At 39.9% G+C, this 21,039-nt stretch overlaps 1 protein-coding gene across 3 annotated transcripts in view; it reads left to right on the top strand.

Moving 5' to 3' along the window:
- XKR4 (XK related 4) overlaps positions 1-21,039 on the top strand; it is a 354,573-nt gene that overhangs the window by 115,345 nt on the left and 218,189 nt on the right. Inside the window, exon 3 of one of the 3 annotated variants that reach the window (XM_028736949.2) lies at positions 3,446-19,012. The exons of 1 other annotated variant lie outside the window; for it this stretch is intronic. In XM_028736949.2, coding sequence (XP_028592782.2) covers positions 3,446-4,377 — 932 coding nt within the window. In that variant the 3' untranslated portion in view covers positions 4,378-19,012. Of the gene's footprint in view, positions 1-3,430; positions 19,013-21,039 lie in introns of those variants that run through there. One more of the 3 variants, XM_028736948.2, reaches the window with a different exon arrangement.

The raw sequence follows: 21,039 nt of genomic DNA, 5'->3' as shown, positions 1-21,039 counted from the left end.
CAAAGGGAATTTTTTTCAATCAATGGCTTTTGCACTCAGGCTGCCAATTTCTTAAGGGGTTATCATTTCAATCAATGGCTTCAACACTACCCTGTCATTAATAATGTTGTCTCCCATGGGATTAAGCTTAAAGTTCTCCTGATCAGGTAGTAATGACCATTTGATAAATGACAGCCTTGATGTATTATGCTCTGAAAGGTGCCAGCGTCTGATGTCCAAGAAGAAAACAACAGATCCTTGTAGCAATCTTGTTTAGCAATCTGCAACAGGGTGTGACAGATCGCCATGACCCCGCTATAATCAAGAAGATTAGAGTCACACTGTTGCACAAAGGTATAATTAAGAAAAATGAAGACATCTTGAACCTCTTTATGAGCAGTAGTAGTAGTAGATGGGAGAGGGCTTCAAAGTTAAGCACCTTGCTTTTACCGAATAATCAGTGAGTTAATGTGTGTAGGTGAGGAGAACAGATTGAGGCAGAATGACACACCTCAGTTTACAGGCATTCCATTGAATGTCTGCACAGCATCTACAAAACCCTCTTTTTCCTTGGTCCCTGATTGCATGAAAAGACTATCACACCTGTGCATCCATCCTATAGTCTGAATAGGCATAAGTTCACATACATATTTATTAAAGGTAAAGGTACCCCTGCCCGTACGGGCCAGTCGTGACCGACTCTGGGGTTGCATGCTCATCTCGCTTAAGAGGCCGGGAGCCAGCGCTGTCCGAAGACACTTCCGGGTCACGTGGCCAGCGTGACGAAGCTGCTCTGGCGAGCCAGCACCAGTGCAGCGCATGGAAACGGCGTTTACCTTCCACCCGCCCTGTGGAATGCCCTCCCACCAGATGTCAAAGAGAAAAACAACTACCAGACTTTTAGAAGACATCTGAAGGGAGCCCTGTTTAGGGAAGTTTTTAATGTTTGACAGACTATTGTATTTTAATATTCTGTTGAAATATTGTATTTTAATATTCTGTTGAAAAAAAAAGAGTGGCTGGGCAAACCCAGCCAGATGGGCGGGGTATAAATAATAAATTATTATTATATTGTTATTATTATGGGCACACATCCTCAACAGTCTGCTACTCACAAGTAAAGCATTGGGCTGGACACAATGCAACCAAATCTTTTCGTGGACAGTCTTCTGGATTTGTAGGTGTATAATCTGGGGTGGCTTAAAAGCTTATTGTAGACGTGACTGCCCCAGTTCTTTCACTGTTGTCATCGCTTGGGATTATGTAATTATGAACATTACAGAGGCCAACCAGATGTGGGAAACCCTTGAGCAAGTCCTGAGTTCAATCGTGTACTCCCCTCCTGTGGTTCCAAGCAACTGGCATTCAGAAGAATTGCTGCATCTGACTGTGAGGGCAGAACATAGCCATTGTGGCTAGCAGCGATTGCTAGCTTTATTCACCATAATGGATGTTAAGGGTCAGGGACATGTAACCTTTGGCTATTTTAGAAGTTTTCTTATTGAACTATATTTTGAACTTCCATGCAAATAGGGAACTGGGAATTAGTCACCAACTTCAGCATTATGCAACAATCACCATCTGTATGCATGATGTCATAAATGAGACCTTGTACTTAAAAGCAGATTAGTTTGTTCATATATTTGTTCCCTCCCAGCAAAATAGATATTATCCTTTTATCATTTGTGAGTATGACAGTGCAGATAATTAAGGCATAACTAATCCCTTTTCAAGGATCCTAGATTATTTACTTATTGGAAATTTTATTAACCTGTCTTTGATTCATTTGATTTCTTTCCCATGGAGGAAGAAATCTATATGAAAGTCAAGATAAAAATGTTTAAGCCACTGATCTTTAACTTTCTCTCCTGCTATTCCTCTATTAACTTCTGTTCTCAAGACCATATTTTAGCCAATGAAATAAGAATTAATATTGATTTTCAGGCAGAGTCCTGAAGCATGTGAAGTATTTTTTTTTAAAATGCCTCTGAATGGCTTGTGGTTTTTGTGTGTGTGTGAATTTATGGTGTGAGTGGGGAGGGAGGAGTTGTGTTTCTGCAGTATGGGGTGTTGGGATTTTGTGTATAATAGGGAAATTTGATTATTAAGGTCAGTGCTTTTTTAAAAGAAAAATAGGTTCCGGTACTCACCATGAAGTTGTTACAGTAAGTGCCACACTTTTTAACAAAAAGAAGAAAGGAGGTACTTGTACTCTGTACCCTTGAGTACCTCCTGAAAAAGCACTGATTAGGGTGATCTTCTTGCTAATATGAGTTCAAATGAATGGGTTTGAGTTTGGGGATTCACATCCCCGCCCTTTGCCTTGCACTCTAGTAACTTGCCTTCTGTGAAATGAAGGTTCTGTCAAAGGAAGTACCCACCAAAGTAACTGTTTTGTGAATAGGCTCCTTTCCATGGTGTCCATTCCTCAAAATTCCAAATGTGTCCACTGGCCCAAATCTATCTATAGATAGAGTTTCTGCTCAGGTTTTGTGATTCATATTTGTTCCCATCTTTCTACTGCACATTGTAGCGGACAGCCTTGGATGGAATTATGGATTTAGTTGGTGTGGAGGTTGCTTTTATATGCTATTTATATAATTATATTAATTTAGCTAAATTTAGAAATGCAGTTTTCTTGTGATTTGGGTTGGCACATCACACCTAATCAAAAGGTTACTGTGTAATTAAATCTCACTACACAAGTAAATGCTTTCAAATACTTAATGTATATTTATTGTCCGTATCAGTTTTTAGGGTTTGCTTACACAGTGGAAAAAGTGCACTATGAACTTTACATCTTGGCAGGACCATTGAAAGAAAAGGAAGGGAAAACATCTATTGGAATGACTGCTGAGCTTCCTAGCATAGACCAAACTAGCGTAGTCATTTGTGTTGAAAAGACACAGGTGGCGTTGTGGTCTAAACCACTGAACCTCTTGGGCTTGCAGATTGGAAGGTTGGGAGTATGATTTCCCACAATGGAGTGAGCTCCCATTGTTCTGTCCCAGCTCCTGCCAACCTAGCAGTTTGAAAGCATGCCAGTGCAAGTAGATAAATCGGTACCACTGCAGCGGGAAGGTAAACAGCGTTTCTGTGCACTCTGGCTTCTGTCACAGTGTTCTGTTGTGCCAGAAGTGGTTTAGTCATGCTGACCACATGACCCGGAAAGCTGTCTGTGGACAAATGCCGGCTCCCTCAGCCTGAAAGCAAGATGAGCACCGTACCCCATAGTCACCTTTGGCTGGACGTAACCATCCAGGGGTCCTTTACCTTTACCTTTTTACCTAGTCATTTGTGTAATAAGGCTAAAAGACATGGGCTTTCTCCTGGTTCATTAAGATTCCTTTGCAAAAACACCCCTATGTGAAGCTTCTGCATTTCTTGACTGTATTCTCTATTTCTGTCTCTCTCTCTTTCTCTCCCTCCCTGTCCTGCCCCATTTTTCTAGGACTTACTGCTGCAGCATCCCTTGTGTCTTTGGCATGGGCTTTGGCTTCCTATCAAAAAGCACTTCGTGATTCCCGTGATGACAAGAAGCCAATCAGTTATATGGCTGTGATAATCCAGTTCTGCTGGCATTTCTTCACAATTGCAGCCCGGGTGATTACTTTTGCTCTCTTTGCCTCTGTTTTCCAACTGTATTTTGGGATCTTCATCGTCCTCCACTGGTGCATCATGACCTTCTGGATTGTCCATTGCGAAACGGAGTTCTGCATCACTAAGTGGGAAGAGATTGTCTTTGATATGGTCGTTGGGATCATTTATATCTTTAGTTGGTTCAACGTCAAGGAGGGAAGGACACGCTGTAGGCTTTTCATTTACTATTTTGTGATCCTTTTGGAAAACACTGCCTTGAGTGCTCTTTGGTACCTATACAAGGCTCCTATGATTTCTGATGCGTTTGCCATACCGGCACTATGTGTGGTGTTCAGCAGCTTTTTAACCGGCATTGTTTTTATGCTGATGTACTATGCCTTCTTTCATCCCAATGGACCAAGGTTTGGGCAGTCACCAAGCTGTGCTTGTGAGGACTCTGTAGCTGCCTTTACTCTTCCTCCAGAAGTAGCATCAAGTACTTTAAGGTCTATTTCTAATAACAGGAGTGTCACAAGTGACCGGGATCAGAAATTTGCAGAGAGAGATGGGTGTGTGCCTGTTTTTCAGGTGAGACCTACTGCACCTTCTACTCCTTCATCCCGGCCACCAAGGATTGAAGAATCTGTCATTAAAATTGATCTCTTCAGGAATAGGTATCCAGCATGGGAGAGACATGTATTGGACAGGAGCCTGAGAAAGGCCATTTTAGCTTTTGAATGTTCGCCTGCTCCTCCACGGCTACAATATAAAGATGATGCCCTTATACAGGAGCGGTTGGAATATGAAACAACATTATAAATACAATTTTTAAAGAGAGCTCAATGCAGCGGCTATGATACATCCAAAATAAAAGGGTGGCAATAGGGCCGTGGCAATAACTTAACTGCATTCTACAGCAGAGCAGCAAGATGTAATAGTATCTGGCTACCATCATGTTTATCATTTGATCCGCTGTCCCACAGTCTGTCGGTAGTACACCTATAAAGCAGCAGCATCCAAGAGCCTCAAAGAATCTGACTGAGAAATAGACCTAGTCCAGTTACTTCCTATTTCTTTCAAAGTGCACTGCACAGTATTTAAAAGTAAAACAGGAAGGTTTGAATGAGTTGCATCAACATACTAGTTAATGCATTTTTATTTTATTTTAGAGAAACTTCAACTCTTGGTGTTTGCATAGTCATTTACAAAATGAAGAAACAGTTGGGGGGATGTCAAAATAACTTATTTTGTAAAAGGCAATGTTACTGTTAAGTGAACTCTAGTTTCTATAAAAGAAATTATAAAAAAATATTATTCTCTGGTTTTGAATAGGTAAATCATAAAACATTTGCAAAAGAATTACAATTTGAAAAAGACATTAAGGATTTTTTCTGAGTCTAGAACTAAATTAAATTCTAACTGAGCAAAATACTTGTGTTGTAATCTAAGGAGCTCTTCATTTTTATATATTTATTTGCTTTCTTTTATTCTATTTAACAGAAATATTATACATACAATTTCAGGGGTTTGGCATTTTTGAAACAGAAATTCTATGCAGATGGCTCCCCAGCTTTCAGCTAGTCTTTAGCAATGTTAATTAAATGATAATCATGATTAAATTTTCAATTAGAAAAAAAGAGTGAGAAAGAGAAATGGCATGAAAACAAGAAGGTATATTTCCTGTAATTGAACTTTTGGCGATCATATTCAGGACAATATTAAGAGATGAACAGACTTTTAACTTACATTTTTTTCAGGATCTGGGATGCATAGCTCTGTGTGTGCAGAAGATGTGATAAGAAACCACAATGTCATACCCTTCTAGTGCCAAACATTGCTGTAACTGCAAAATTGATATTGTTGTTTGAGGGACAGAAAATGGGTGGCACAAGTACTTAAGCAAGAAGCTGGGAAGAGCAATCATACTTTCCACATTTGCAGACATCACTATTTGGTGAAAATTGGCTACTTGTTTGTAAGTATCTAAAGTAAACATACATTAAACCAGGCTGTGTGCATCATGTTCTTGAATTGGCCAAAACCTGTTTCTCTGTGTTTGGATGTTATGAGAATGAGCTTCAGAAAATCTCAGGCTCATGGGCTCCACTCATCCCTCTCCTACTCCCACACAGCTGCAAATAGATCAGAAACTTCCACTTCCGTCTTAGACTGACCATAGCTTACCATGTCATCTGAATGCTAAACTGTTGTCAGTGATTATGATCAGTTGAAACCTATGGTTTGAAGTTGGCTGGTTTCAACTAACCATAGTTAAGATTAAGATGCTGTTGAACTCAGATAAGTTTCTGAACATTTTGTCATTGCTATGTTGAAGAAGTATGGACAAGGGAAAGTTTTTTTTAAAAAACTTGATCATTCTCACATTAGCATTACATCCAAACTATCTATTAAAAGTCACTTGTGCAAGAGTGCGTTTGCTTACAGGCATTCAGGTATGAAATACTTCCCTTGGCCAAGCTAATTGTATCTTTCCTTATGTTAAAAGTATCCCTTGATGGTGCTTTCAGTTGCATTACAGATGCAAGTCAAAATTTGATAGTATTTTTTAAAAAACAAAACGAGGTGCAAATTGGAATAACTCATGTATTATGCCAATATTTTTCTAAAGCAAAACTCAGTACACAAGGTTGTTACTTTTTATAGACTTTGAATTTTTTCTCACATAACTCATTCTTTTTAATAGCTTCAAGTTTTAAAAATAGTCCACAAATTATATCAGCTGGCCCTTTGTACATGTACTCTTGATGCCATATTAATTTGTTTTGCAACATAATAGCATATGAAAGCCTCTATGGGTACTTTTAGAATATTCTGAAAATACTGAAGCCTTCAAATGAGTGTTTCAAGTACAGTGCAATGTGTATATTGGATATAATGATAAAAAACTTATTTTCCCCTGAATCTTTGAGAGAAGTATAAAAAGCTTCAGAAATAAATTACAAAGTTATGGTATGATGATCAGACTAGGAACATGAAGGAGTGTTGTTTGAATAGTATGAGATCTCGCAGAAAATATGGTAAGATCACAGTTTTCATGCTTTTAATTCAGTACATCTTCTAGCTATAAACAAGTCATTATCTCACTATGCATCTGCAATAGGTCAGAACAAATGGTTACCACAACACAGAAATAATCACCCATGATGGCTTTATCATGTGCAGATCCACACTATACATTTAAAAGCATATTCAATTCACATTTAAAGCACCCCAAATGAATCATGTGGCCCATAATTTTCGCCCATTTTCAGCACAATTAGCAAACCACAGTTTCTTGGTTTTTTTGTGGGAAGTCCTGTGTGTTGAGTATGCTTTAAATAAACAATGTGGACAGTGCAGATGTTTCTCTCAATCCACCCCAATAATTACCAATTTCAGGTGTGTACTTACAATGGAATATAAACAACCATAGTAAGAAAAATGGAATATAAAGAACTAAAATAAGCAAATATTGGGCATATGGCAGAGACTGTTGAACAAATGACTTGAAGGTAGCCAACTTGTTTCCAGAGAAACAATCCAGTGTAGATGTAAATCCCATTCAGAAGAGTAGGACACAACTGGAAATTTCCATTTGAGCATCACTGATCTCAATCCAGCCCCAATTAAACCAAGTCCTCATATGTGAACTGGTCTGAGTCTGACCAGCTGTGTCAGCAATGAGGTTCTTAAGATATGGCCTGTTGTATCCACACCAGCTGTATGTCACTAGATTTGACTTGGTGTTGGAGAAGATATACTACCTTACATTCTGAATAAATTTGTCACAGAACAGAAGAGATTGTAGTCTGGTATGTTAATCTTCAGCATCATGGAAATTAAAGATAGGCCTAGTTCTCACACATGTGTTAAACCTGTGTTTGAGCTGTACTACACAGCATTTCTCAACTTTGGGTCACCAGCTTGGACTACAATTCCCATCATCCCTAGCTAGCAGTAATCAAGTGATTATGGGAGTTGTGGTCCAACAACAGCTGGAGACTCACATTTAAGAAATGCAGATGGAGGATCACACGACTTAGTGCTCCTTCATACAAAAAGGTCATATACAAAAATAGATGCCAGAAACGCATTCTAGCAAAAATGGTACAGCCCCAGATACAAGATTAACTATCTCAGAAGAATTAGGCATCATGTCTCTGCTGTGCATTCTGGTGGTGCATAAATTTAGTCTTCTCTGTTAAAATATTATGGTGAGGGGCGTATATTTTTTAATCTGCAGGTATATGAAAAGCATGTTTCTGTTGGTTGGAAATTCAAGGTGTTTTGTTTTACCAAGACCTAAAAATAAAGTATCAGTGGTAATAATAGTGGTAATTATGAATGAGTAGTAAATATTTTTAGCATTTACAAATTAGCCCATGATTCCAGTTTCTGAGGTGCCAGTATAAACAAAGCAGCCATATGTAGGTGATGTTGAAATTTCATATTCGGCACATGAGATCTTACAGGGAAAGTTCTACCTACTTTCCAAATCAGGTTCAACAGGTCCCTATTCCTTTTTTGCAGATTTTGTTTTATCCAGCTCACACCCAGCTAAGCTGAAGACATTAAATCTGCAGCTGTTTAATTTTAAGTTGGATAGAGTGGGAGCAACACACTGTGACATGTTGCACTAGGAAAACTGATCAAGTTAGAAATATATCATTTGATAATTATTCCAATGTAAGCCAGTAGTGCCCTACCAAGGAAGAGCATTCATACAACTAATTGCTTCCTTAGCCTCTAGTAAGCAAAGGGATGCAGAGAACGTGGCAGGTGCATTCCTGTCTGGGAGGAGGGTGGCTATGACTACACATGTTTACATACATCTCTCTCATACACATTTTTGTATTACTTAATTGTAGTATCTGCACAACACATAAAGCCTATTGAAATTGTTCCTCCTAGCTATCACTTGATTTGGCATTCCCCATGTGTGTCAATCAGCTAGTGGCCTGGCACAGCATCAAAGCAGACACACTGTAACTTTCTTTCACTCTGAAACAGGATTCTCTTGCTCTAGATACATCTTGTAGTAAGCAGTGTAGGGCTTTATATCCAATTAGTGCCCTTGCATGTGATCCATTGGGAAGTATCTGCTAAAGAAGAGGGAGGGTTTTGTGTGTGTGTGTGAGTGCCCCTTCCCCATCTCTAATCAGAGCTGCTGACATTGTGGTAACCAATTTTAGGAGATGAGAGGCAACGAGCAAATGAAAGTGGGTGATTTCCAGCACTTGTCCATTGATTTCAGTGTGTCTGCTCAGAGGAGTTTTTGCTCCTTGACTCTTGTCTTCTGGAATTTGTTCACATGTCAAGAATCTGGCTGTAATATAATGGTGGAAGTCTGCTGTTGCGTCACTTGCTCCTTTGCACGTCAGGAAACAGAAAAAATTGTATACATCATAAGGAAAGTGGTTCTTCCAAACCCACTGTGTCTGTTAAAGCTAAGCAACTTCAGAGAATACATTATTTTCTATATAATGGTAAGTTGTTCATAAATCAACAAGCCTACACTTTTACAGGTTGGCACAGTATAACAGAATTGAGAAATGTGTTGAGCTCCTTAATTATTTTTAATTGCTTACTCTTTCACAGGAAGCTTGAGTAGAAATCAAGCATTTGATTTGAATAGCATAATTAGGTAAAAAAATTTTGCATTCTCACATTTTTGGCAAAGCCATGTATTTTTATTGTTCTTTGTTAACTTTTTTTTTCTTTTTCACTGTGTATGAGAGAGATTTTGAAAACCTAACCTGAAAATTTATTCAGAGATCACATTATTTATTTGCATATTTCTTCAGTATTCATTGTCTATTTCTGTAGAGCTTTCTGGAGTTCCTTTCTGGAGTGAAGCAACCCATTTCAAAAAGCAACTTGTGAACTACTGCCAAAATAAATTAGCCATGCAACCAAAACCACAGTTTGATGTATAACTGATGGAGTTGCCCAGCAAATTTATATTCTCAAAAACAGTTCTAACTCCCTAGAATAGCAGCACTATTCTTTGGGATAGTCTGTGGGTGACAAATGGTGCCTGTGTGACAGGCTTGAAAAGGTTTTGTGAAGAAACTGCATTTCTCCTCTCACTGAGCTTCAAGTCAATCACAGTTCTTTTAAACTGAGGGTTTTCAGTAACATGTTTTACCTTACATAAAGCAGTAAACATAGAGCTGAATAATATTTTTAAGTAAGCTTACCCATCCATGTTGCTGAAAATGTCAAAAAGTATACAGATTCTGTAGGCATTGAGATTTTCTATTTTGTTTTGATGGAAAATGAGAATGGAAAGGAAAAGTAGCTTTAAAGGCAGTTTATTATTTGTTAATATTGGTCACGCATTAGCAATAATATAGTGATGTGATATCACCAAAAGATATTTACTGTTGGCAAAGGTATTGTGTTATTGTGTATTTATAAATTTATAGAACTATATAAAAAGTATAGGGTGCAGTTGAGAAAGGATTCAGAGTGATCTTTCTTGAAGGTTTCTTTTCTCTCAGTTGTTGTTTCCAAAGTGGCTTTTCTTTAAAACAAAAACCAGGAAATGATGTTGGGATCCTAATGCCCTTTAGACAAAAGCTGCTTTGGAGGTGGTGAGGGAATCTAGAACCAGCCCTACCAGTAAAGCAGCCACTTCAGACAAATAACTCTGGATGTTATGAGAAGGCAGCAAATTATGACTGCTGTATTTTTGCTGCCCAGGAGGGGGAGACGTGCTTGTGTAGGATTTTCTTCCTCAGGCATCAAAGTAACTTAACCAGCCTCAGCATGTGTGTGTGACACCAAAATATTTTTCACCAGCCCTGCCTGAAGCCCTGTGCAAACACATGGGGGAAGGAGGAGAGAGAGAGAGAGAGAGAGAGAGAGAGAGAGAGAGAGAGAGAGAGAAGCATCTTAACTGAGCCTGTGTGTGTAGATCTTACACACACATTGGACCAGTAGACAAGGCACAATCCACAGATGGAGGTTGATGTGGGGCCTGCCCCCATGATCCCACTTCTCCTTCCAAATATGAGTATACTTATCATTACCTGAACAAGTATGCTTGGCAGGGAGGGGCAGGCACTTCTGGCACTTATTTATTTCTCTGCTCCAAATCTTCCCCCAGTGGTCTTTTCCCCCTTTATAATTTCAAATGCATATTTGGTCTCCAGAAAGCATAAATGGCATCAAGGTTCTTGATAAGTATGTTTAAAACATAGCATGTTTTTAGCTCATCAGTGTGTTGTGGGCGGCATTCCATTCTTGCTTACATCTCAGTTATAAACTCTAGAGGCAAGATGAGTTTCCAAAATGTCCTGCTTTTAATGTCAACTTATGATTTTTTTAATTCTCCAGAAAGCCATACATGTAGCATGCCTTGTTTTGCCTCGTTTTGCTTCTTCCCATTTGTACAGATACACACATTTGCAGGCAGAAGGTGCACTTTTACCCTTAAACTGCCCATAACTTTCTGCATAAGAGGAGATATTTGCAAACATGTTTCTGCATTTTAAAAGTGTACATTATGCGCTACTTTGCTAGCAAATATATATTATTCACATGACTTAAGGCAGAGACTGATAACCTTTCTGGGACCCATTTGTAAACTGGACCCACCACCTGTTCTATTGGCTAAGCAGAGCTCTTATTTCAAAACTAATTTCAATTGGGCAGGGAGGAAACCTTGTGGGCACCAGGAAAGGCCTCCGTAGGCACATGTGTGTTCACATTAGCAATCCAGTGCATGTCTAATCAACAGTAAGCCCAACTGAGTTCAAAGGGGCTTACTTCAAGGAAGGTATGTATGTATGTATGTATGTATGTATGTATGTATGTATGTATAGGATCGTAACCCATAGAATCACCTGTTATGAAAAGAAGAAGGTCTAGATTCTGTGTTGCTGCCATATAAATGTGAATAAGCATTAAAAAGAATGAGCAGGGGAGAAATCCATACATTTAAAAAAATCTTAATTTCTCAGAGAGATCTTTGTGCTCCTTGAAAATTCTTGCCATCAGTTTAATGATCTTTTAAAGGTGGTGTTTCCTGTTAAGGAATGAATGTCTCAGGCTGCATTCCTATATACACTGCCCTGAGAGAAAACCCCATTGAACTCAAGTGATGCTTACATCTGAGTGGGCTGCATAGGACTGTGCTGGTGATGTGATACTGGCTGCTATTGTGAGCAGTTTGGGGTGGGTTTTTAAAGGTTCATTCTTCATTAGAATCTAGTTAGTTATTAAAACATACATTCATCCTGCCATATGCTCAGTGATGCAGGTGCCCATGCATGTTTCCGTAGCTGGATCCCATATCTGCGACTACCAGCTGGGACAAACCTGTAATTAAAGGTGCCAAATAGCACCAGAAGCTGTTCAGAGCAGGAAGTAGGATTCTGGATTCTGTCCTTCCTAGCCTTCCCTTCCTGTCAAACACCTTATAGACACTAGCCACAGTTTGTATAAGAACCAAAGAAATGTGACATGGAAGATCCATGGCTGAAGGAGCAATTCATGTTTGAATGAGTGCAGTGGTGCTGAGGCTGTGGGTGCTGAACCCTTTCCCTCATCCCATTTCCCCCATCTCAGTATTACCTCGAAGTTGCTATTAACCTGGTGTAGGGACATGCATCTGTTTTGCCCTTAACCAGAGTGGGTGTGTTTCTAGGTATGGATTGATGCAATTGAACAAAGACTCCTCTTCTACATATCGCACTGAAATCAATGTATCTTGAAGTGGAGCATTGCTCTAGCATCACACCCTTTTAACCATGAATTTAAATTCTTGCAATCCCTGTAAATGTTGAAGGGTAATATTTCTAGTAATCTTCTCCCCCAGGACTGTATTGCTCCCTAATTTTATTATTTCTTTGTTTCACAAAATTTATACACTGCTTGGTTGTCGAAATCATCAAAGCTGTTTAGAAAAAGATACAACAGTAAAATCAAGAAAAATTCACAGCCATTGTTTAAAACATACAAAGGTTAAAATACTAAAACAGATTAAAATCACCTGAACTTTATAAACCTCTGGGTAGGCTTGTCTCAACAGGAATGTAATTATATAGCTGCCATTCTTAATTAACTGATTGAGTTGTTAGTTTCAATGAAGCAACTCCTCAATACTAAGCTGCTTTATTCCTCCCACAAATGCATTTGTGTTCTAACTATTTCAAAGCACTAAGAGTATTGATAAAGTGACATAAAGTTGTGGGATTTCAAACTCAGATGCATATCAAACAAGCAGACAGGGCCAGAGAAAGGTGGTTAAGGGCCGTAGTGCAGTTTCTCCAAAAGACCCCCTCTTCCCCCAAAAGGCATGAAGATTCCCCCCCCCCCAGAAAACCTCTATTTGTGACATATATCTGTCATAAATAGTGATTCATACACAGCTGATTAAAAAAAAGCAACAATCCCACTTCCACCCCCCACAGAAGCACCAAATGTCTACTTAATTACATTAATCTTTTAAGTCATTTCAGTTTTCAAACAAAGGTATCCTTCCACAAATAGATTTGTGTTCTCTGAGGTCAAAAGCATGTTCTTGCGAGATCACATGTATAACAAAACTATGGCAAGTTGATTGAAAAGTAGTGATTTTATTGTCTGTTTGACTCTCTCGGACATGGATTGCGAGTTTGTCCTTTAACATTAAGCCCCAGTGTCGTGAGATCCAGGAATGGGTTCCTTAAATGCCTTATTGGATACAAATTTATACATATTTGCACGACTCTCCTTTTAAAGCATAGCAACTTCTGGACAAATGGAGGTAGGGGGAATGAAGAGTTGCCTGTAGAAGGTCTTGGGTTGAACCTCCAGTATCTCTAACTGGGAGAGATCCTGCCTGAAACCATGAAGAACTGCTGCCAGTCATTGTAGACAAAACTGGGTGGACCATTGGTCTTGCTTGGCATAAGGCAGCTTTCTATGCTTCTATACTACTTAAACACTGAGGTCAGTGCCATGCAGGTGGGGCTTATGCTGTATTCTAGATTCCTGCTTCCGTGTCATAGACCTTCCACCCAAATGGCAGCTTTCAAATGGGAACAGGAAGTGAAGGCAGTGTTTCTTACTACTATTTTATGTGGGGCAAAGAGGAATTAAGGCTACAGTCCTACGCCCACTTATTCCTAGGTAGCCTTAATTTTCTCTTATTCCAGGTCCCACTGGACTCAGTGGGAATAACTTCTGATTAAACTGTTGTAAAGCAATTAGTTCATGGTTTTTGGTGATACATTATCCAAAGTAATGATGACGAAACATAAAGAATAAACCACAACAAAAATGTGAAGAAATGCTATTACAGATTTATGTGGGAGAGGAGGGGGTAAAACCATTAGCAAGCAGTTAGATTTAAGATTAAAATCCAACTTAATGGTGTATGTAATAGCATGCATACTATCATTGGTTGTGAGCTTTTCAAATTTTTATTTTCATTATCATACCTCTGAAACTGTGAGCTAACACCATGTGCTGTTTACAAAAGGCTTACCTCTCTCTCTCTTCCTCCTCCTCCTCCATGTGATGACTACACATAGGCATGTTTTTCTGGTGCAAGCACCACAGCAGCTGGGCTCCCAGGCCCATCATGCTCTTGTGGCATGCAGTGCCTAATCTTTTTCATGTGCCATTGAGAAGGGAGCAGTTTCGCTTCTGCCTAATCCTATGGCCTCCTATTATCATTAATGCAAAGGCAAATGCTGTGGTGGATGGGGACAAAGGGCAAGACTATGATGGGGGCCACTGGTCCAGGCTTTCCACATCACCTGGCATGCTGTTGCTGCAGGTCAGATCATAGGAGGGAGGCAGCTGCAGTACAATGGTGGTGCAAATGATAGGTGTCAGCATGAAACCAGGGTACAGGGACAACAAAGACAGTGAGCTGCAAGAGGAGCCATTCCAGACATCACTTCTTGTGCAATGGTTCCAATTGTACCAGAATTATCTGGCCTTGGCATCAGGGTTAGTTTAAAGGGTGAGGAAGTGTTACATGGCAAATCTTTTCTTCTGTGACTTCATCCAACTCCAACTCCTTCTTTCCCAGTGTAGAACATAATAATCTGCCTCTTTTGCAACCTGTTTTCTGTTGTTTAATCCCATGGATTTTCATTCCATAATGAATGAACATTCATTTCATAATGTTGTTCTATCCTTGAAAGACATGGCTATTTTATGTTCATCAGGTTGGCAATTGCTGAACATATGTGGTATCCAAGGGATCGTAATTAATAAATCAGCCTGTTTCTTTAGCTAAGCACATTCTTGGAAAATAAATATGTAAAAATAAATAATATAAATATTAAAATGCTTCATTAAAACCCATGGGATCTACTTAGTAAATGTTTAATGGTAGGCACAGGCCCCAATATTTGTCTTGTAAATCTTCTTTTTTAAAAAATCCTAACAAACTAATATATTTCTGACACGATCTGTCCATTTCAATCTGTGATATGGGTTTCAATATACTCTTGTGCAGTAAAGCTCTGAATTTCACTCTAATGAGAAATCTAAAAATGTCTATAATGTTTTCTCCTTGGCAGGAGTAGATGAAATTTGCAGGCACAGTATCCCCTCTAGAGTGGGTGGAGTAAGCCTGCCATATTGCAAACAAATGGGGCAAAGGGCTTTTTAATGTCGAATTAAAAGGAATTTACTCTCCACCATAATCCATATTAGGGCAATAATTCTTTGCTAAGGAGAGAGTGCTGTGATAAATGAACATTTCAGGATATGGTTTGTTCATTTCCATTCCACATGAATCCAAGATGAGCATTTTAGAATATTCTGTTCAGGAGGCCTCAGTCAGTTCACTAGAATTACAAAATTTTCAGAGTTGTCTAGCATGCAACTAGAAATGGATGCACAGTACAATCCACAGTTTACAGCTAATTCAGTAAAACAGGACACTATATGTATGTTTTAGTGGTTAAGGGATAACTCCACTTATCTGGGAAAGGGCCCTAATACAGTCAATACATTCCATAGAACTTCCTTCCTTCTGAGCAGAAATAGTTAGACTTGGGCTATAATGCTCATTGTTCCACTATTACTCCACTAGATCTGTTTGGAGTTTGCCTAGGTTTGGTAGGTCTCAGGTTTGATGCTGAGACTGGGATTTTGGGGTCCATTCTCAGGGCAACAAGTTTAAATCTCAGGGTCATCACAGCTAGTGTCAAATTGCTACCTTTGGATCTTAGGTCTAGGCATTTTGCAACAGAGTCTGGTTATTTTAAAAGATGTCCTTTAAAAAAACACACCACTGATCATTCTGAAACTATTGCATTGATGGTTCCCGTCCCTATTTCTCCCCCACCCCAAATTTCCAATGCAGTCCCCCACTCTAATGAAACCTGTTTCTCTGCCCTCCCCAATTTCAGTGTTTTTATTTTCCTGGGCATTTAGTTATCTGTATCTGCCCCTTTACCATAAAGGACTCTGGCCCTTTATCTCTTGGAACACATCCATGGGCCCCATCTGCCTATCAGTTTTCCATCCTTGAAATCAAGCAGCCCCACAACAATGTTACTAGGTTTGTACATTTGCTCTGTTCTTCCCTGCTAACATCTGGGTCCTGCCTTTGCACTATGAGCAGGTCCAGATTCAGCACCTGCTCTCCTCAGACATCCCTAACTCTGAACTTGCTGTGAGTGGCTTGGAGTGACATTTACATTTCCTGCAATACCCCAGCACACCTCTGGCATAGCATCACTCTGGGGCTTTGTGAGAAATAAATACGTTACAGCTGCCTTTTACATTTCCCACAATGCCACAGAGCAATGCTACACCAGGGTGCTCAAGGGCACTGTAGCTGATCATCATTTAGTGAGTGCTGCTGCATGCTACACCCCTTAATATCACCCCCTCCTGGGCTCATGGGCTACCCCACCTGCATAGAACCGTGTGCACTAGAATACTCAATGGTGAGGGTCCCCTCAAGAATGGAGCTAGCCCTGACTACTTGTGTTGCCATCAACACTGGCACAGAGATTGGGGGGGGGGGGATATGAAATCTACAGTTTTAAAAGCGAGGAAATGAAGTGTGGGGAATACTAGTCCTAAACAGGAGTTCTGCTTGCACGTAAAACCTACACATGAGCATAGACAAGAGTGCTAACCTCTGCCCCATTGCCTTTCAGTTCATAGAGGGTGAAGATCTGAAGCAGGGTGCTTCCTGTCCTCATGGCTGTGGCTTAAGATCTAGCATGGTATATTGCAAGGGGAGCACCCATAAATAGAAGAGGTTGCCCGCTTCAGACCTTCACCCACCTTCAACTTGTGGGAGGGCAAAGTTTAGCACATTTGCCCCCGCTTGAGAGTAGGTTTTACATGTGCATGGAATGCTAGAGTAAGGCTAATGACACCTTCCAATGTGGACATGGCCTATCTGGAAACAATGCAGAGTGTTATCTATGCCCTTTTGACTAAATGCAGTGCCTTACAACAGAGGACTGCAGGGCTCATCCTTGTGGCTGTACTGGGCTAAACTGAACGAACAGTGTCAACGTCCCTTTGCTAGAGACCAAACAATGCATCGTAATATAGACTCCTACAAGTATGACTGTCTCCAGTGGTAAAAATATATCTTACAGATGCTGTTATGAAATCCTGCTGAAGCTCAGCTAAGTGGGCTATTGCTTGTTCAGATGGTACATTGTTAGCACAGCATTCTAGTCATGTCATTTTTTAAAATCTCATATTTGGGGGGGAAATTAAGAAGACCTGCAAAAACACATCAATACTTGAAAATCAATTCTAAATGTTCTTTTTGTTTGTACAGTTTAGTTACTGAAACTTTGTTATTTACTGATACAAAACTGGTCAAGTAAATGGGACTACAGCAGAGTAAGTGATCATGCCTAGGGATTCCTGGGCATAACCCAGGGAACATTAAGGATGTTTAAGTTCCTCTTATTTCAGCTGAATCCAGATGGAACTTACACATATTTAACTCTGGCTGGGTCGTGTCCATTTTTAATTAATATCCCAAAGACATATAAGTGAGTAAATTCCAAATAACTTTTTTTTGTTTTGCTATTCTGACACGTTGCATTTTTACATCAAACTACCTCAGCTACCTTTAATTTTTCTCCTCCCTCTAGATATTAAAGCATGCACTTTGTATTTATTAGGGCTTCTGTCTCAACCAGCCCTTCCCAGTTTAGAAAATGAAACCTGTTTCAAAGCCATGCCAATTTATTCATAGAAGACACTGAACAGAACATACTGTAGTTGCTAACAATCTTTACCTGATCCAATTAGGACCGTGCATGCACAGAAACAAGCTTCCACACATCTCGTGTTGTGATGTGAAACATAGTGCTTGGTTTGAATTTCCAGGCTTCATCTACTTTTGGGCAGGAGGGGGTAGATTAGGAACTGTGAGAACAGCCCTGATAGGAAATGGCAGCACCAATCACTTCAGTGGTAGGGAAGATGAATTTAGACCCCTCCCTTAAAAAAACAAATAGTGATAGATGTGTCCACAGTCAACAGTATCAACCATCTTAATTAGTGGGGTAGATTGTTCAGCTCAGTGCATGCATAGCTAGATCAGGAGCTATGGGTCTGTGAGGTGGTGTTTAATTATCCAGAATCAAAAACCACATACCCAGGAACAGAAACGGTCACTGCTTGTATATGCTTAATTTGCCTTAAAAGATTTGTGCTTTTTCCTCTCATGAGTCTTTTTCATTTTGTTTCTCCTGTACCAGATATGTAATTATAATAAACTCTGAAAAACATGCCATAACAATGAAATGTGACTGTCAACAGCAGACTAACGAATGGAATAGAGTGGACCAATAATTTCTCAGCTCCTGTTGTAAACTGTTGCAATTATACACTGATTGTGTTAACTAATTGTTACTGTGCTTTTACTCAATACTTAACGATTATCAGAAACAAGTTCTGGGAGATCACCTTTGTGTTTATGGAAAGTGTAGATATTTCCCTTGGTACAAGCACAGTGACTCGAGTTGAATGATATTCATGACAGTTCTTGTGCTATGGATTGTAAACATTGTACAAATGTATTTGGTATTCTGTTTGAAATGAAGATTCAAAAAATAGTTAAATGAAATGAAATCCTTCCTGTAAATAACTATATTCAGATTCCATGTATACGAACATTCCTTTAGAGTCCCGATCGTGAAGAGTGTCTTTATCAGCTAGAGACTACTGTCTTGTGTGGCAGTGGTTACATGTGCTATAGTAAAGAACACAGTGTGTGAAGTATTTGGTGTACTACAGTACCATAGTTCTTTTGGTCTGTTAAGTAAGTTGCAATTTGTGATGAAATGAAGTTGAAAGTAGTGCTTCATACTAACAAATTTCTTTGGTTACAACCTGATTTTTCTTGTAAAACTTCAAAGGAAAACTTGAAAATTTTATATATTTGGATTTTGTAGATTTTTTTTTATTGCAACACGAAGTACCAAATCATTAAATAAAGTACACTGTGGTCATTTTATGGATGCCGTGGAGTCTTTTAATGGGTTGTCATCTGCTCGTAAATGCATTCTGTTTCAAAAGATTGAGCAACTGTGCAACGGTAAGTCTTCAGGGATCTAGATTTGGCATGGATGTCAACACGAAGAGTCCATATATCTGAGACACAATTATTAGCTGCTTCCACAATCCAACCACGGTTTCTGCTGGAAAGAATTTCCTCCCAAAACTACAGCAATTTATTTTTATATAGAATAGATTTTACTAGAGTTTATAACAATATTCACTTAATCTGTTCCAGTATAACACCGAACAATACCACTTTCTATAAACAAACATTATCTTCAGTCCTCAAATCCAAGTGCCAATATTTCATTTTCTTTTTCATGCAAAAAGTCTGAGGTTTCCACTCAACAATGACAATGGTGTGTGAGGCTGAGGTGTCTCCAGGCCAAGTAGCTTGTAGGATCCTAATTTCTTTACTAGGAATACCGTATTTTTCGCTCTATAGGACGCACTTTCCCCCCTCCAAAAATTAAGGGGAAATGTGTGTGCGTCCTATAGAGTGAATGCAGGTTGCGCGGCTAAGCCCAAAGCCAGAACAGTTCTAGCTTGGGGTTAGCTGCGCAAAGCCTCCGCAGGGCAGTGGGGAGAAGGCACCCCGCTGCCCTGTGGAGGCTTCAAAGGCTGTCCCCGAAGCCAGAACAGCGAGGCGGAGTGCTGCGCAGTGCTCCATCTCACTGTTCTAGCTTGGGTATGGCTGCGCAAAGCCTCCGCAGGGCAGCGGGTTGCCTTCACCCCGCTGCTTTGCGGAGGCTTCAAAGGCTGCACTCTGGGGGCTTCAGGCAGCTATCCGCAAGACTTCCGAGCGCAGCAGGAGTTCCTGCTGTGCTCTGAAGGCTTGCGGATAGCCGCCTGAAGCCTGGAGAGCGAGAGGGGTCAGTGCACACCGATCCCTCTTGCTCTCCAGGCTTCGCTTTGCTGGAGAGGCGCTGCACAGTTTTCCCTCTCTGCGCAGCGGCCCTTCAGCGAAGCGGGAGAAATGGAAGGGGCTCCGTTTCTCCTGCTGCTTCGCTGAAGGGGCGCTGCACAGAGAGGGAGAGATCCCCCCCCCCCCGTTTTCCCCCTCCTATGGTCCGGTGCGTCCTATAGAGCGAAAAATACGGTACTTCTTTGTTTGGGCCAACTGACTGTAATGCACTTTTGAACATAACCTTCTGCTGTATGAAATTGCAGTACATATGAAGACATCAGTGTTTGCACCCAAGTTAAAAACATAAGGCAAACCTGCTGGATCAGGCCAATGGCCCATCTAGTGTTCTCAGAGTGGCCAACTAGTTGCCTGTGGGATGCCTGCAAGCTGGACATGAGCATGAAAGCACCGTTTCCCTATGATTCCCAGCAACTGGGATTAATTTACCATCCTAGATCCAGTAAATAGGCAGAATTATTATTATTATTATTATTACTATTAGTTATTATTATTGCAACTTGTGTGTTGCCTTTCAAAATCAAAGGGCTTCTCAAGCTGGCTTACAATTGAAAGGTTCATAAAGAATAAAACAAAATAACATAAAATAATTACATTGCTAAAATTGCATGCAAATTAGAGGTATTAAAAATCTTCAATAGAGAAACAAACCAACATTAAAAATGTAGCAGCTAGCCTTACGCCCTCAAATGCCGTAAGACGACTTATTTCCCACCCCCTCCCTCCAATATAACAGATGCCATTGGCTTGGATTCTGAAGGAGAGAGCTGAATATGTCAACTTGGTGCTGCTCCCCTGCACAAGCAAAGGAAGACACTCTTGAACGCTGTCCTCACCTTATCCATGCCATCCTACATTTGATGCCTAATTTGGCTTTCAGACTAATTAGTCTAATGATTATCACATTCCTGACAGAAGTTGACAAACTGTCTAGACATTCTTTCTTTTCAGCGTTAAAAAGAGAGGAACTCTAACAGTAGATAATTGCCTTCCTGCAAAATCGTTATACATTTAACACAACTGAACACTTGCTAGGCTAGTTGTCTGCAATATGCCTG

The sequence above is a fragment of the Podarcis muralis genome, chromosome 8 (assembly GCF_964188315.1).
Source record: "Podarcis muralis chromosome 8, rPodMur119.hap1.1, whole genome shotgun sequence".
NCBI classification, from domain to species: Eukaryota; Metazoa; Chordata; class Lepidosauria; order Squamata; family Lacertidae; genus Podarcis; species Podarcis muralis.
Note: the sequence above shows the minus strand (reverse complement) of the source record. Positions and strands in the feature narration are given on the sequence as shown.